General features: G+C 33.1%; 1 protein-coding gene across 4 annotated transcripts in view; it reads left to right on the forward strand.

The window, feature by feature from the left end:
- LOC128993603 (NF-kappa-B-repressing factor-like) overlaps positions 1 to 17,767 on the forward strand; it is a 63,524-nt gene extending 45,757 nt beyond the window's left edge. Inside the window, exons 7-9 of one of the 4 annotated variants that reach the window (XR_008490776.1) lie at positions 11,490 to 11,666; positions 15,184 to 15,255; positions 15,914 to 15,981. Coding sequence is in view for 3 of the 4 variants with exons in the window: in XM_054417592.1 (XP_054273567.1) it covers positions 11,490 to 11,666; positions 15,858 to 16,150; positions 17,139 to 17,608 (940 nt within the window). In the remaining variant the exon portion in view is untranslated. Of the gene's footprint in view, positions 1 to 11,489; positions 11,667 to 15,183; positions 15,256 to 15,857; positions 16,151 to 17,138 lie in introns of those variants that run through there. The other 3 variants (XM_054417592.1, XM_054417594.1, XM_054417593.1) reach the window with 3 other exon arrangements.
- The last annotated feature ends 349 nt before the right edge of the window (positions 17,768 to 18,116 follow it).

Below are 18,116 nucleotides of genomic sequence, written 5' to 3' on the forward strand. Positions count from 1 at the left end.
GATGAATACAGGGATAGATCGTATATAATGGGTGGTTGGGATGAATCCTAGAATTTTCGGAACCTCAGCTCAGACAATATTAGACTTAAAATTACATAGGGGGTCTTACTCTCTTCACACCTTATTAGATAAACCTCTGGATGGCCATCATGGAATAAACCACTATCTAATAATTCAAAATCCATTTAAGGACAGGATCTATGTTGTTACCAATTTTATTAAAAATTTTCAACTTTAACGTTAATATTTTTTTCAATGAAATGGCGTCCATACAAAGTAGGTAACAATCAATTGCCGTTATTGATTAATAAAAAAAAAACATTATACGCAGAATTTTGTGTTTTCCAAACTAACTACAGGTGCATTTTTGTATAGCATGCGTCGTTTAGGAGTTGTAAGCCGAAAACTGGTAAAATTATCAACCTTTTGGCCATGTTGATGAAAATATCCCAACTTTGAAAAGCTACAGCGGCTAAACGGCTCGGCCGATTTTGATGTATTTAACATCAATCGACGCGGAATTTGATGCACTAAAAGACTCCTTCTGACAACATTTTCCTTAGGATTCGTTATTTAGGAGTTATAAGCGAAAAACTTAAAAAAAGTGCAAAATTTTCATAGTTTTTCGACTCCCAAAACTTAAGCAGACGTCAGAATCCGTCGCAAACTCACAGGACTCTTATTTGGGACCCCCAAAAGGTATTAAAACACTTTCCAGCTTTAGACGATTTTTTGGGGAGCACACCCTATTTTTGATCTAATTTGCCTGGACTATTAACTTTATTTTTAAGATAACAGTTTGACTCATAATGGTTATTCTTTTTACAAAAAGAGCAACACTTTTTACTAGGACAATTCTTTTGAATGTGACCTATCTTTTGACAAGTGAAACATTTTACATTATTAGGCTTATTAAATTTAGTCATACCTTGTTCATATTGAGTAGAGCTAGCCTTAAAAACTGTACTTTCATTACCACTACTGCTGTCCATAGATTTCATCTTACTTTCCTCTTGAACGAGTCGAGCTTTCAGATTTTCGAGTGTCCTTTCCGTTGCTGATGTCGAGTCCCAGGCACTGTTGAAATGTCTGAACCTTTCTGGTAGTATCGTCAGGATCTTCGTTATCACCATTGTGTCATCTATTTTCTGGTCGAGTTGGTTTAGTTTATAAGTTAGGTTCTGTATTAGGCAAAGGTTACTCATCATATCAATTTCTCTTGTACCGTTTTACTTAAAATGTCTTTTAAACCAGTACAAATTTTTTAAATGTTCTTGTATAGTTGTATTCACACAGAAATTTAACTATTCAGGTTTTGGTTCTTGTAAATAATCAATAGTCTTTTAATTTCATTCCCATTTATTGACATTTTGCTCTCTGGTAGTTCAACCCTAAAACAAAAGATATTTTTAATTGCCTGAAGGGCCAAAGTAAATTCTTTCATAAAGCTGAAAATTATTAAATAAAAAGACTACTGCCTGCCTGCACCCTCCGTACTCACAACAATGAATAAAATAATATTGTAAAAATTAAAGCTAGGACTTACCCACAAAGGGGACTATGTGCACTAAGCAATTCACATTATACATAACTACTACACTGACCGAATGAGACCGGGCCACGTGGTCCGACCCCTTTTATAAGCTCGGTTGTGACGTAGGCACTCTGACTATCTTTTCATAGGATTGAACCATGAACAGCCAATCAGAGAGCACACGGTGGTTGCAGGCTTACATCACGTTTTGACAAAACTAATAAGTTAACTGCTTTACTAAATGACAAAATTTTAAAATACAAATTTCATAAGATTGTTACAAATTTCCCCCCAAAAAACAAAATTTTGGCATTTCTTTACAAGTTTAACATTTCAAATTCAAACTCACATACCAAGAAATTAAATTACATATCAAAATAAATCAAAAAACTTTTACATCATAAGTAATAAAATGTTAACAATAACAATGTGAACAATTGCTCATTCTTCGCCAGACTTGGTTTAGGACACGGGATCATCCTTCAGTGTGCAGTCTTTACTCTTGGCGATAACAGAGATAAGCGGTCAAGATTAGGGAGAACTGGAACGGTCCTTGCAAACCCTGACCCAGGTCAACTTATTGGAAGTACATGCAACAAAATTCCAAACATTTTTTAATAATGAGGTCTAGTACTATAAATGTAGATAACAGCTGCAAGACAAATCAGGATACCCAAATTTCTTGTTTTTTGTCAAAAGTTTGTAGTGAAAGTCGTGCGCGCATGGAGTTACGTTCTAGTGAAAAAGTCTCGTAAAAAGTGAAGTAAGTGCAAGTGTGAGTGAAGTTTTAGTGAAGTGCAAAGTGTCAAAGTGCAGTGTAAAGTGTTGTGTAGTATTTGGATATCCATAACAAGGTATTACTCAATCTAAGCAGGTGATTGTAATCTTAAACCATTTATTGACCTAATAAAATCTCATTATCTCTCTTCAATGATCTTACTTTTTCTTGTTTTATTGCAAACCAACATTCACACATCGTTACTTTAAAATGTTACAGTAAAATATTAAAACTTTGCACTGTAACGTAAAATAAAACACATTATTCAAAGCTCTAAATATAAATAATGAATTGCAGCTTACTTGACAGCAAAATTACTCCAAACAAAATACAAACCATTTTTTTTACTTTAACAAAACAAAATAACCATTTCAAAAGATATAATCAGACACAAAGTCAATCATCAATTTCTATTAAAATTGATTACCATAATCTTTTTTCATTACCACCATACTTACGACTTACACCTCTTGTCGTTTAGTATACATACTAAAAATCGTTTTTCCCATCGGACATCATTCATAAATCCTTTTAATTTCAGGTTTATTACGGTTAAGCAATTATTTAACAACCTGTACCTAGAAAGGATTAGTTGCAACATTCTGAAAATACACATAAATGCTAGCATATAAAATCATGAATTTCAATTCTTAAGTCTAACAAGTTTTAATAAAATCTTATACTAACTTATTTACATATTTACAAACTCAGCTATACAATAACAGACATAGCTTTTGATCATTGATTTACTCATCCCTGCAAACTTCATTTCTTTAACTTCAACTGTGAAATATGACACCTCTTAACAATACTTAAATCATTGAGCTTTTGAACCAAACAAGTAACTTCGGTTATGAAGTATATTATTCTATACGGTCCATCAAACCTTAAAGCCATTTTCTGCATGAAGTTTTTACTTTTGTCACTTAAATGATAGGTTTTGACAAATACAATACTGCCCTTTTTAAAAGGATGTTGTGAATTCTTATCATTATACATTTCACGAGCAAGATTTTTATTTACAGACTTTTTAAGATTATCTACTACTTTTGTAAGCTTGGTAGCAATGTCATTAGATTTGATTTGTTTGTCATCAATCAAATCGTTTAACTTCCACATGTTAGTTAGTGTTAAATTAGGAGGCCTGTTGAACATAATCTCAAAAGGTGTACAGTTTGTAGACTCATTAACAGCTGAATTAACTGCTAATTGTATTTCAGAAAGATTTCTATCCCAACTACTCTGTCTATCATGAAAATAGATTTGAAAAATAGATTTTAAATTTCTCAAATACCTTTCTGATTTGTTGCTCCTAGGTACATAAGGCGTAATTGTTTTTTGCAATATACCCTTATTAAATAAATAGTTTTTGATTTGATTACTAGTAAAATACTTAGCATTGTCTGTCACTATTTCCTTGCACAAAGAAAAGTTTTTGAAAACAACATTTTCTAATGCGTTTATAATAGTTGAGGATGTTGCATCTCTAATGGGTACAATCCACACATACTTACTGAAGTCATCAACAATTATGAGCACATTTTTATGCATTGCCTTACCCCTAACAAGTGGTCCGAACACATCAATGTACAACCTGTCCATTACACCTTTAGAGAAACTGGAGATCAATGGTCCATTGTAAACCTTCTGAGCTGGTTTACCTTGGTAACACATGTCACAATCTGCAACTCGTTGTCGTATTTCTTTAACCAAATTCGGTCTGTAAAAATACTGAGTAACTCGTTGAATAGTTTTTAAGCTACCCATGTGGCTTCCTGCTAAAGAGTTATGGAAATATTTAAACACCATGTCTATTAGAGTTTTAGGCAAATAAACTTTTGGTGAACTACACTCCCTCTTTTTATACATTAAAACTCCTTTGTTTAAATAAAAACACAGTTTGTTTTCACCCTTTTCAATGCTCTCAATTATTTGTTTAAGTTCACAGTCTGCTTCTTGGTGCACTTTAAAGTCGGTATACGCTACTGGGAAGTCACTAATAGCATTTATTGACTTTATAATGCCTAAGTCTCGGATTGAGCTCTCATTACTCTCATTACGCTTATTTACAGGTTTCTTTAGCCTAGAATCATTATTTACAACACTACTAAACTCAACTTTCTCAGACTCATTGACAGTACTAAAGATTCTCGATAAATAATCTGCTATGGCGTTATCTTTACCCTTGATATGTTCTATAGTAAAAGGAAGACTAAGCATTACTTCACACCAACGCCCGATTTTTCCTAGTTTCCTAAAGTTTGACAATACCCATGCTAAAGCACTATTATCTGTTTTGAGAGTAAAAGGCTGAATTTCTAGATAAGATCTAAACTTATTTATCGCACACACAACCGATAAAGCTTCTTTCTCGTATACAGATAAACATCTCTCTGCATCATTAAACTTTTTTGAATAGTAAGCTATAGGTTTCATTTTATCACCAAAGTTTTGAAGCAAACAGGCTCCACAGGCTTTATCGCTTGCGTCACAATGTAGCGTGAAAGGCTTACTATAATCAGGTATACCTAATACAGGTGGATTTGCAACACTATCTTTAAGCTTATGAAAACTAGCATCACACTCGTCAGACCATATAAACTGTTTGTTTTTCTTTCTTAATTCATTAAGTGGACTTGCAATCTCAGAAAAGTTAGGTATAAAAGATGAAAAGTAAGATACCATTCCAATAAACCTAGAAACTTCTTTAGCATCTTTAGGAGCAGGACAATCTCTAATTGCTTGCGTTCTATCTGGATCAATCGACATAGTATCCTTAGAGATTAAAAATCCTAAATACTTAATCTCCTTAAATACAAACTTTACTTTCTGTGGGTTGACAGTTAGATTGTGTTTACTAAGCCTAGACAAAACTTCGTCTAAGTGTTTGACATGTTCCTCATATGTTTTAGAAAACACAATGACATCATCTACAAAATTAATTACATAAGAGTACTGAATTCCATCAAAAACTTTGTTCAAATATGAACTCAATAAACCAGACCCTAAATGTAATCCATAAGGGATTCTGTTCCATTCATAGCTTGAGAAAGGTGTTGTGAATGCAGTTATATGCTTACTCTCTTCACACAACTTGATCTGATGAAAGCTATTACATAAATCAAGTACTGTAAAATACGTACAACCCTGTAAATACTGACATATCTGATTACAATCTCCAATAGGATAGTTTACTCTTTCTATTTTGTTATTTAACTGACTGTAGTTAATTACAAGTCTAAATTTCTCAGAATTAGGCTTTTTTACTAAGAAGGTAGGACTTGCATAGGGAGATAGTGAAGGTCTTATTATGTTTTGGGAAAGTAGGTCATCTAGGATTTCTTTCATGGCAATCATACGAGGAGGGGATAATGGATAAGTTTTCAGGGATACTGGTATATCATCTTTAAGCTTAAGCTTGAATTCAAAGTCTAAACCTTCTCCAATTTTGTTTGTAAATACATTAGGATATTTAGCAATTAGCTTAGCTACATCCTCCTTAGCTTTATACAACCCTACTTGTACATTTTCATTGATATTACACACAACCTTGTTTGAATTACAAACAAACTCGACTTTACACTCTTTATCAAACTTAAAATGACAGCAATCATTGTTTAGATCTATAATCATACCAGATTTCTTAATAAACTCACTCCCTAGTATTACATTCCAAGTTAGATTTTGACCTACAAAGAATTTTACACTCCAAGAATATCTGTGTATTCTTATCTTTACTTCACAATAACACAGAATATTTACATTTGTGTTATTAGCTGACCTACACTCGACTTCAGAATTGTAAACTCTTTTAACTAACCCTTTTGATTGTAAGTTACTAAGCATTCTGTCACTTATTAAGTTAATACTACTACCCGTATCAATCAAAGCATTTTCTATACAGTTATAAGAAAATTCAGCCTTTAGTGTAGGTAACCCATTACTACAGTTAGTGTCAATCTTTAAGTTTAACCAATCATTATTGTTTAGCTCAAATTGATTTGCTTTAAATTTAGATTGTTTCTTAAACTTGCGTCTTTCAAGTAAGTTCAAACTTCTACCAATCTTTTTATTACTGTTCCCGGTGTGAATGTTTCCATGGGATGGATCCCTGATTGGAGCCTTAACGGGTCCATCCCTCATCACGCGTTTTTTGGCGGACCATTTTTGGAATAGTGAGTTTGATTTGAATGAGTATTTTGACCTTGAGTGCGTGATGGGTTATTAATGCGTTTCCTACACTCCCTCGCCATGTGACCATAAATACCACAATAGTAACACTTTCTAGTAGCATTAGTATTATGTGTCCAAACCGGTTTACCATGATTACCTGGACTAGACCTTAAACTGCCTCTTCGCGTATCCTCATAGGCAACATTCTGCTCATGTACACACAATAACTCTAGTTCCTTAAAACTAGTGGGAGTTTCTGTTAATGCAAGACGGCTTCTAGTTGATTGATTCAAACCAATTATAATTAGTTTGACAATGTCAAGTTCAGAATACAAACAATTCAACAGTTTAGAATTTTCTCTGATTTCTAAAATGTAACAACTTAAAGGCTCGTTATGCTTTTGTGGTCTATTTACTAGTTCTCGTTTCAGGTTTTCTCTTAACCCTAGAGGTACAAAATAGTTTAACAATAGATTATGTACTTCTTCAATTGAGTGGCCTAACTGCTTAAATTCTACAACTTTACTGTACAGTGGTCCTGTTGTGTAGCCTAGTATTACATCTAATATTTGGAAGTCTGAGAGCTCGGATTCTTTTTTAAGTTTCAGCATGACTTTAACAAAGTTTAGAAGTTCCCTAGCTTCGAGACCATCACAAGATTTTACATTTTTCAAGTGTCTCTCAACAGGATTGGGGAGTTTAGCGTACACATTTAACTGTTCATTACAATGGGGCCTCTCATTAGCTTCATTAGAAATATTCAATTTAGACATTACATTCTGTTCAATTTCTTCGTCCTCGGCAAAAGAATCGCTTAATCTACGTTCTATCCTAGATTCAAGGTCTTTATCTACTTCAACTAAACCAAACATTGTTTCACATTCTGATAAGACTACTTCCAACTGCTGAATATCCTTCTTTTGTTCATCGTTAACTTTGAAACTAGATAACACAGTTAACCTTAGTTTGTAATGATTAATCTTGGCTTTACATTTCAAAGAATCTACTACCCTCTTCTCTTTTCCACATTCTTCTATTTTTAACTTTAACTCTTCTAAAGCTACTTTAATTGTCTTTATTTCATCGTTTATAACTACCTTTTTAGCTATATTATACGCACTTGGTTCAATATTTAACTTTAAAACAGAACGTAATCGCTTTCTTAGGTCTGCAACAGTTTGATTAGTTTCTAGTTTAACATTCCTAATTGTAAGTTCATATTCAAGTTCTGTTTTAATTAAAAGGTCCACGTGTGCACCCATTTTGGACACAAAATACACTTAGTCCAGTTTATGCACTTTAAAACACATCTTCATTTGAAATAACTAGATAGACTAGGTAGTTAGCAGAGTGGCGCATTTAATTTGTACCGTTTTACTTAAAATGTCTTTTAAACCAGTACAAATTTTTTAAATGTTCTTGTATAGTTGTATTCACACAGAAATTTAACTATTCAGGTTTTGGTTCTTGTAAATAATCAATAGTCTTTTAATTTCATTCCCATTTATTGACATTTTGCTCTCTGGTAGTTCAACCCTAAAACAAAAGATATTTTTAATTGCCTGAAGGGCCAAAGTAAATTCTTTCATAAAGCTGAAAATTATTAAATAAAAAGACTACTGCCTGCCTGCACCCTCCGTACTCACAACAATGAATAAAATAATATTGTAAAAATTAAAGCTAGGACTTACCCACAAAGGGGACTATGTGCACTAAGCAATTCACATTATACATAACTACTACACTGACCGAATGAGACCGGGCCACGTGGTCCGACCCCTTTTATAAGCTCGGTTGTGACGTAGGCACTCTGACTATCTTTTCATAGGATTGAACCATGAACAGCCAATCAGAGAGCACACGGTGGTTGCAGGCTTACATCACGTTTTGACAAAACTAATAAGTTAACTGCTTTACTAAATGACAAAATTTTAAAATACAAATTTCATAAGATTGTTACACTCTATTGCACTTGAAGTTGTAAAAGTCCTGAAGTAATGCACATTTTTGGGTTTCAGTATCTTTTTGAAAAAGTCTTTTTAGTGTTTGAAACATTTCATGGGCGTTTTTACTAGTTAAAATATGAGGTTTAATTTGGTTATCAATTGTTAGCAATATATAATGTTGGGCCTTGGCATCCTTTACCTTCCACTTTTTTATTTTTGATGCATCATCACCTTGTTCATCTAAGGTTTCAGTTCCGTCAACTACATCTATCAGTTCTCGTGCTTTGAACAGCACACTAATCTCAAATTCCCACATAGCAAATGTTTCCACGTTTTTAAGCCTTTGAATAGTGTTATAATCATTTTCACTGGTCATTATTAGTAAATGTTGATATACTCACGCTAAGAGACAACTTCAAACTTTGTTCTTCTAGTTTTAGTTTTATGGCATTAATAGCCCTGTTCTTACTTGGTTTTATTTTATGGCATTAGCAGTCCTGATTGTTATTTCTTAGTTTTATGGCATGAGCAGCCCTGGTTGTTAATTTTTAGTTTTATGGCATGAGCATCCCTGGGCCCATAACCTGAAAAGTTTTCTTACTTTTTATATTTAAATAAATACTCACTTTTTTACAATTAAACAAAATTATTATTCACAAAACTAACACAAGATTCTTAAACACATTTTACTAATAGTTTATTTAAACCATTTAATTGTTATAATGTTATTCTAATAAGTTCATTACAGCTGTTCTTTTTCTAGTATAGGCAGGCTTAAACAAACATTTTATTTTTATATTATATTTAACCATAGACTAACCAACACAAGTAGACTTCTCATCCCATTGTAAATTTTGAAGCACGTTTTTCGTGTCTAGTTCATGTACGTGACACAAAGGCGCTAGTGTCGACGAAACTTTGTTTCTATTATTTTAGGGTTAATTTCTTGATTTGTGCTTTACTGTTTGGTTATATAACTAGGGGACAAGTTATTGTTTATGATTAGATCGTATTATTTGGTTAAACGAGGTTTTAAATGGCTGTAATAACGGGAAACAAATTGTAAACAAAACACGACCTCTACAGAAAACCGTACAGAACTAACAATAAAATTGGCTTCAGCTGTTCCATAAGGATGGGAAATCTACTAAGGGAGTATGTTTTATCTATGATTTAACATAATTGACACTCTCTAGAGTCCAGTGTAGTATAGAAAAACTTTGGAAAAAGTTATTACTTTTTTCTAAAAATCACAAATTCAAACTTCCATTGCCAAATAAGGGCTTATGCAGATGTTTCATCTCAATGAATTTGTACTATTAATATTGGAAATTTAACGAGAATTCTAAAAATGACAATGAATTTGGAATAAAAACAATGTTTAGTGCATTTATGGCCATTTTATGTAAGCAAATACAAATATTTTGAAAAAATCTTAAATTGTCTGTTATTCCCTACCTGTGAGGGTATGGAAACTTAAATTGGTGCCATTTTGTCACCAATACTTAGTAGTTTAACACATAAAAGTTTTTAACACTAACTTCGTTCCACCCTGTATATTTTGGTTCTGCAGAGCTCTCCTTTGGTGAGTGTGTATGATACCAGCAAAATATTTAACGTAGGCTTTATAAACAAGGTATAAAATGAAACCGAAACTTAAAAAATTGAATTTCAAATCTTTAAACCTGAACGTGAAAATTTTTAGTTACCTGGTTAAGGTTGCTAAAAAACAAAAATACGGGTAATGATAACATTTTCATTATGATTATGCGATCAAAACTGAAAGAGTTGGACTCCTGATCCAGACATAAGAACATAAATGTGACAGATAAACTTCAAACCCAAAATAAGATATTTTTTTATAAACAAACAACTAACATTTATTAAAATTAATGACACTCTTGACATTGAAATAAACATGAATTAATTAATTATGACATTAATTAGAACATTCAGTGGTCAATATTTCTTTGTGTTGAATAAATATTGAATATCGATATGAAATTGAATTGTAAGTTGTTCCAGTATTTAAGATGCCTTTTGCAATTCAGAATACAATTGACTTTTTCATTAGTGTTAATGGAGATAGATGTCATCATTTTCAAAAATATAAGTGCCAAAACTTCCTATTTCGAAACTTTTAAATCTCTAAACTCGAATATCGAATCTCGAAACCGAAACTTTTCCAAAGTTTTGATGGTTTTGACACATCACTAAAACAAACCATTTACTTAAGAGTCTTCATCACCCTTGGTGTAGTTCAGTTTTTGGGGATATGGCATTAGGGGGAAGGTGTTGAGGACGGGTGGGTAGGGAAGCGTCATTATGCGCGCCATTCTGAAAACGTTGTAAACACACAACTACTAAGTCGACACGTAGGTGATTCATCTGCTGCCTGAGCCAAGTTTTGAAAGGCTAGTAGCACAGTAGCGTCCGAAAAAACCTGTAAACTGTAAATTTTGTCAAACGTTTCGGACCCCATTTTTCAACGGATTTTCTTGAAATTTGGTATCAGTGTAGTTGAATAGTTATATTGGAACTAATACTTAAATAAATTTAAAATAAAAAAAAATTATTAGTTATAACAGTGTTTAAAGTGACTCAATTTACGTTACTTTAAGATTTTTTTGTACTTACTATTGATTTTCTTGGATATATTATGTATGAGGACCCTAGATCCAACATTAATCTGTAAGGGAAACAAGTTTTAACATTATATATTTACACATTTCATCCGGAGTGAGGGACGTCCAAGGCATGTTTTTTATTGTTTTCACAGGGGTGAAGAAGACTCTTAAGTGTTGATTTAGGCTGTTATGTGTATGGTTAGGTTTGGCTGGTTAATTAATTGTTATATCATTCTAGATTAGATTGGCTGGTAACAAAAAAGGAATCAAAAGTAAAACAAAGTCCTTTAGAAAAATAACATTTTGTAATTTGTAAGGTTAGTTTATTTTAGAATAAATTCTGTTACATGTCGGCTTTGCCTGACATAGCTTTGTGTATTATGACTACTACTATGAACACGCTGAGGCCTAGATACCAATAATGTTTATAGACTAGCACAGAGACTGAAGCTGAAAACCAAGAGTCATGGTGAAAATGAACAACGTCAGCTGGTGGTGTTCAAGATTTTGACTCCGCCAGAAATTGTTGAGATGCTGCTTCGCTGTGGCGGAGAAAACGACAAGTATTTGTTGGTGCCACCTCACACTGAGGAATCTAAGTCACCCAGGTAGATACCAGAATGCTCATGATTATCTTATCATACGGAAAACGGATATACTAGAATATGAAAACCAACACCATCAATAACAGTAACCCTTCTATCAAATACCAATTCAAATAGGGCTTGAAAATGACCAGTGTGATTGGTGTAAATTGATCGCTATTGTAACTAATTTTTTTTAAATATCAAATTGTAAAAGATTGTAGTACAGCCAAGTTTATAGATACTAGTTAACCGCCCGTGCTCCGCCACGGGAATATTGTCAGCAATAAAAGAAATAATAATTAACAAATACTGTTTATCTTTGTATTTTATTTAGGGGTTGTTTAATTTTTTACATGAAATAGAAACTGATAGTTTGCCTGTATAAACTATTTTATATTAATCAAACCGATATATTATTTTAACCAAATGAATTTTTTATATTAATTCGAGTTTTATTTGAAAAATAAATAGTATACGAACTGGGCGATGCTGATAACCTAATAAGCAGCTATTTATGCTATTTACTTAATTTGCTCAAGTATATTCCTATATTCGTCGTTTTTTTTTTCATTACATTTGTTGTATGGAATAAAGATAGTCACTTAGCCTACATGTAAATCACATATCAGCAGTTGGTCGCATTTCACGAATCTTTGACCCATACTGTGAATCGTAAAAGCTGTGTTTACGTCGTATATATAAAGTTGGGCATACTTTGTTCAATGTTAGAAGGTATTAACGGTCCAATTTGATGGAAAAGGAGTCGTGGATTTTAAAAATATGTAGACTACCACTACCAGAAAGATGTTGATTCAAGTGAGACATAGAACTGGCCATTTCAAATGCAGATTTGTATTATATTTTACTCAAATAGTTTTTTGTCTCTTTTGACCCTTAATACTTTTTTTATAGTCGCTGTTGATAAGATTTTCCATAAACTTAAAATGTTGATAAGGAGTTCATTTTACCTTCCCCTTGTGACAACATAAGGAAAAAATATTTGTGTCCCAGTTAGTCTGTTCTGACTCAAAATTCATAGATTTGCAGTACTGACAAATCCAATCTAACGACCCCAATTCAAAAAAATTGGTATTTTTTAGAAGGGACTTCCAGAGCACATTGAACCCCATCACTGCTCTTTACCTTTTTAGTTCGATGGTTCTCTACATGTTTTTTTTTTTTCGTTCTGTATGTCTCTTTACGCCCGCTTAATGATTACCTTTTCTTTTTCTTTTTGTACTTTTCACATCCTGTACTTTTCATGTTGAAGTTTTATAACGCTATAATGACCCGAGTCAACATTTCCATTAAACATCAAGTCAGATACTTCTTCTCCAGAACCGAAATCGTAAGTCACAGTTTCTCAAGCAACTTCCCTGTGTAGGCCTACTCGAAAAAATATAGTTAGGGTATAGTTCACTGATAAATTGTAGTTCCAAATATACCAGCGTACTCGCCATCTTGAGAAGGTAAAATTTGGACGTCGAACACTGATCTTGAGTAAGATTAATCACTTACGATAAAATGTTTGTATGTTTACCAATCATTAGCAATTATCTGTACAACTTGCAAGCGGATTTCCCTATGATTGTTCTGGTGGCTATAGAGAATAAATTATATTGATCAAACAATAAGTTTCCGTCCCCTACTATGGGTATTATTTCACATTCCATACTCAAACTTAAACTCAATTACCACTTTCCTTCAGATCACTTTGCAGGAAAACTAAAACATTTTTGTGTCCCAGTTAGTCTGTTCTGACTCGAAATTCATAGATTTGAAGTAGTGACAAATCCAATCTAACGACCCCAATTCAAAAGAGTTGGTATTTGTTTAGGGACTTCCAGAGCACATTTAACACCATCACTGTTCTTTACCTTTTTAGTTCGATGGTTCTCTACATGTTTTTTTCGTTCGGTGTCTCTTTACGCCCGGTTAATGATTACATCTTCTTTAAGTCACATACTTCTTCGCCAGAACCGAATGGTAAGTCACAGTTTCTCAAGGCACTTACCTGTGTACTTGAAAAAAAATTCACTGATATATTGTAGTTCCACGTATCCCAGCGTACTCGCCATCTCGAGAAGGTAAAGTTTGGTACCACTGAACGTATAACTCTGATCTTGAGTAAGATTCGTCACCTACTATTCCCACTCATTAGCAATTATATTTACAACTTGCAAGATTATTCTGGTGGCCGTAGAGAATAAATTATATTGATCAAAACAATAAGTTTCCATTCCCTACTATGGGTATTATTTCACATTCCATACTCAAACTTAAACTCAATTACCACTTTCCTTCAGATCACTTTGCAGGAAAACTAAAACATTTAAAAAATAATTTAACAAAAACACTTTCCTTGATCAAAATCGTGTGTTTATAAACAGAAACTCCAAGTTTAATAATTGCATACTGAAAGTGAGGTTATAAAAATAATAACAAATGTCTGACAAACATTAAACAGCTGACGAATAATTGATAAACTGTGTATTATATTCTTCAATAAGAATTGTATTGACTCGACCTTTAAAGGGCTGTAGGTCGTAGCCCTTAGAAAAAACGTAAATTCTAATGAAGTTCCGCAAATCTACACACTATCCCCTTTAATTTGAGACATAAATCTTGTAGATCGGTCCAGTAATTACTGAGAAAACAGTGTTACAACTGTGTATTAAATATATAGATATTAAAACTTCAGTGTTAGAAATCATTTTTCCTACAGTCGTGTGACAAAGTGGGCTTCCTTGCACTGATTATAGTACAGATAGTTGCTAATTGCTGCATTTACTTACTTTTTTGCACTATTTTTACTTTTGCCGCACTCTTTTTTTACCACACTCCAGTATTCCAACCAAACAAAACGGCATGCTTTATGTTTATGCTTAAAAATAAGTTGTGAACACAAAACTACGACTAACTGTTGCAGTGTTTCCAATTTCGTTCAACACTTGGATTTAACCTAACCTAAAACGTGATGTATAGTGTTTGAAAGACTAATTATTTATATCCTTAATAATAACTGTAGGAAAAATATAATGTGTAACGCAGTGCAAATTGCCTTTTCTGCACTCAAGAAACTTTCCACACTCGCCTGCGGCTTGTCCATAAACATTTCTCTCGTATGCAGCAAAGTGTCACCTCACACATAAGTTACATAAAAACCATTGTATTTTATCTGCATAATATTACCAACATGTAAAATACTAATCAAGATGTTATTTGATTACCCATTGTCAGATGATCAATTAATCTCTATCATGTTATTTTTTTTAACAGATGTAGAAGTAATAGCCAGTAAAGCAGACTATCCAATTCATCTGTAAAATCTGCTTGCTTAGGTTTGGTTGGAATGTATTAAAATAACTAAACAATATTTTTAATTCATGGTGATGAATGGATTTTAACTGAAGTCACTACTCCCGGATCAAACATCTAATGAAAAGGGAGCCTTCAAGATGGCCGCATGATTGTGTGTTTTGTTGGTCACACTGTCTCGGTTTGGACCACCTGTCAAATTATGGTGGGAATTTTTCAGGTTGTGTTAGGAAAACATTAAACTTGCACCATTCTTGTACACCTGAGGGTCGTTCTTCAATCAATGCCATATGTAAGTAGGCCTACACCAATATCTCCAAACCAGGAAAGTTGACTATTTTCAAAATAAATCATTAGGAACTTGACAAGAGGAAAGTAAGTTATTATTTAGTATTAAAAAACAATTGATAATGTTTTGAAGTTACTTTAATTACACTGGTTTTAACGTGCAATAATTAAAATTGTTGATAAAAGTACATCAAATAACCCAACTAGCATGATTGGAATGAATTTGACAGCTATCCAACCATGGCCAAACAACACGATAAACAGCTAAAACAGTAGCTACGCTTTTTAAACACAGAGTGGTGACTCCAGTTATAATCTGTTCATCTCTATGGTTCAATTACAATTCCTATAAGACTAAAATAGTTTTTTGTTTTTATCAATTTCTTTAGTGTTGTATTTGCTTTGATTAAATAAAATAATAAAATAAATCAAGTCTGAAACATATATGTCTACAACAAATCTCTGTGAAAACATTTATCTTGGTCATTCATTCATTTTTTGGCTTGATGGTCTAGCAACAAAACGATTTGCTCTATATAAAAAATAGTCCGTCATTTCAATACTTTGACTTTTAGGACACTAAGTGTATTTTATTGGGCTTTTCAGCAATGAGCAGGCTTCAGCTAACCAAACGGAGGGTGACAGGGAAAATAATGTTTCAGTTCAACCAGTTGCTTCACACTCTACCAATGATAATTCTACCTCTCCGATCTCATCATCATCAGTACAAGTGAATGACCAACAGAAAGTGTGTGAGATTGAATCTAAAGATGCAAGTGTGTGTGACAGTGATTGTGAAGATGACTCAAACAGTGACAGTGATGCTACATATACTGAGGACATAGTAAATGAGTCAGACATTGATGTCATTGACAGGGTCATGAATAACAAACTAGCAGGTCAGTCAGATATATGCGCTTGTAGATTATTTATATTGAGTACAATATAACGCTGGGTTTTCCTAGGCGCAGAAAGTGGGCTCTCCTCTTGTCTCAAACTGAAATTTTCTAGGCACAGGATGCGGAGTGCAGAGAAGCAATTTTCTAGGTGCCGAAGGAGAGCACAGGATGCGGAGTGCAGAGAAGCAATTTTCTAGGTGCCGAAGGAGAGCACAGGATGCGGAGTGCAGAGAAGCAAATTTCTAGGTTCTGAAGGAGAGCACGGGACGCGGAATGCAGAGAAGCAAATTTCTAGGTGCTGAAGGAGAGCACAGGATGCGGAGTGCAGAGAAGCAAATTTCTAGGTTCTGAAGGAGAGCACAGGACGCAGAGTGCAGAGAAGCAATTTTCTAGGTGCTGAAGGAGAGCACAGGACGCAGAGTGCAGAGAAGCAATTTTCCACTTGCCCAGTGGAGGTTCGATCTTCTTCTAGAAAATCATTAACATTTAATTACCTAAGACGAGTCCGTCCTCCACTTCTGGGCCTAAAAAAAACAACTTATGTAATTTCCATTTTCTGCATATATTTTGTTGTGTAAAGTAATTCATGTTATGCAACACATTTAAAGTATAAATAGGGAAATTCGCTAAAAGAGTGATAAAAAAGGAAGCACGAAAGGTGCACAAGCAGCAGCAATTGTTAGCACATTTGTAAAGCACTACCATATTACAAACCATTTTCATAAACCTGATTTGAAAATTTTAGAATAAACAGTTTTGAATGATCGTAATTTGGGAAAATAAAGTGTAGGCTATAGCATAGTGTATTTTTCAACTTAAAACTTTTTTATAATTATCAGGTTCTAGTTATCCTGGTCATTTAGTTTTCTAATTATTATTTTGTAAAAGTCCAGTGATAAATTAAATATTATTACTATACTGATAGTTTACTATGTACTATCTATATTGTTCACCATGACATTAATCTATTTAATTTTGTGCGTTTCAGCTGTGAATCACTCCGTAAAACTATATAACCACTTGATTCAGCAGCAGTATCAAGGAAAGAAGTTTACAAAAAAAGAAAGGAAAAAGTATTTGAAGCATAAAAAATTTCTGTTAAATCGTGGAATTGTTCTAAAGGATGTCACCAGTGTTAAATATTTCAAATTAGAAGACTATTTGGTCGATGTTAATTCCATTAATGTTGTGACAGCTTCAAATTTACCTAAAAGCTGTCCAAATAAAAAACATCATAAAAAGATATTAAAAGCCAACTCAGCCTGGCATAGTGAGATTACAGGCCTTCAAGTACTGAAGGAGAAGCCAGAGCTGATTTCCAAAGATATTAGAGAAGTCATTCAACAACTGAAGATGGAAGAAGCGAAAAAATTGAAAATTTACAAACAAGGAAAGAATTTAAGGAGGAAAATAAAGTTGTTTGTCAGAACTATTGGAGCAAAGACACTTTATAATTAATTTATAAGAAAAGTCTGTGATTTATTACCCGAAAGTGACCTTCATAAAAACTTTGGAAGTAAGGTGACCTGTTAACTTTTAAGGTTACAATTTATACAGTAATGTTACAACTGTGTATTAAATATATAGATGTATATTAAATTTTTATTAGCTAGTAAATGCATGCTTAAAAATGTTTCTTCGTGTCCTTTTAAAATCTCTACATCCACAGTTATTTTTGAAGCTTAGAAATTAAATACAATTTAACGTGTGATGTTGATGGGAATTTTACTCGTGGCATATATGTACCATGCTGTGATAAATTGTACAGTCTCTCATCAATTAATAACATCTATAAGGATAAGGAATAAGGATGGTAAAAGTGTTATCAAGTTTTCAAAATAAAAAGGCTATTAACAGGATTAATCTTAAAAATTTAATTTACAATGGCTTCATCAAATACAAGTCAGTCTTAAGAAAATTTAAAAATCATAAAAAAATATTGTAACTCAGTTGTAATATTGTTAAT

This window comes from Macrosteles quadrilineatus, unplaced genomic scaffold (genome assembly GCF_028750875.1).
Source record: "Macrosteles quadrilineatus isolate MER2022 unplaced genomic scaffold, UCM_ALF_1.0 Scaffold_4__1_contigs__length_99947679, whole genome shotgun sequence".
NCBI lineage: Eukaryota > Metazoa > Arthropoda > Insecta > Hemiptera > Cicadellidae > Macrosteles > Macrosteles quadrilineatus.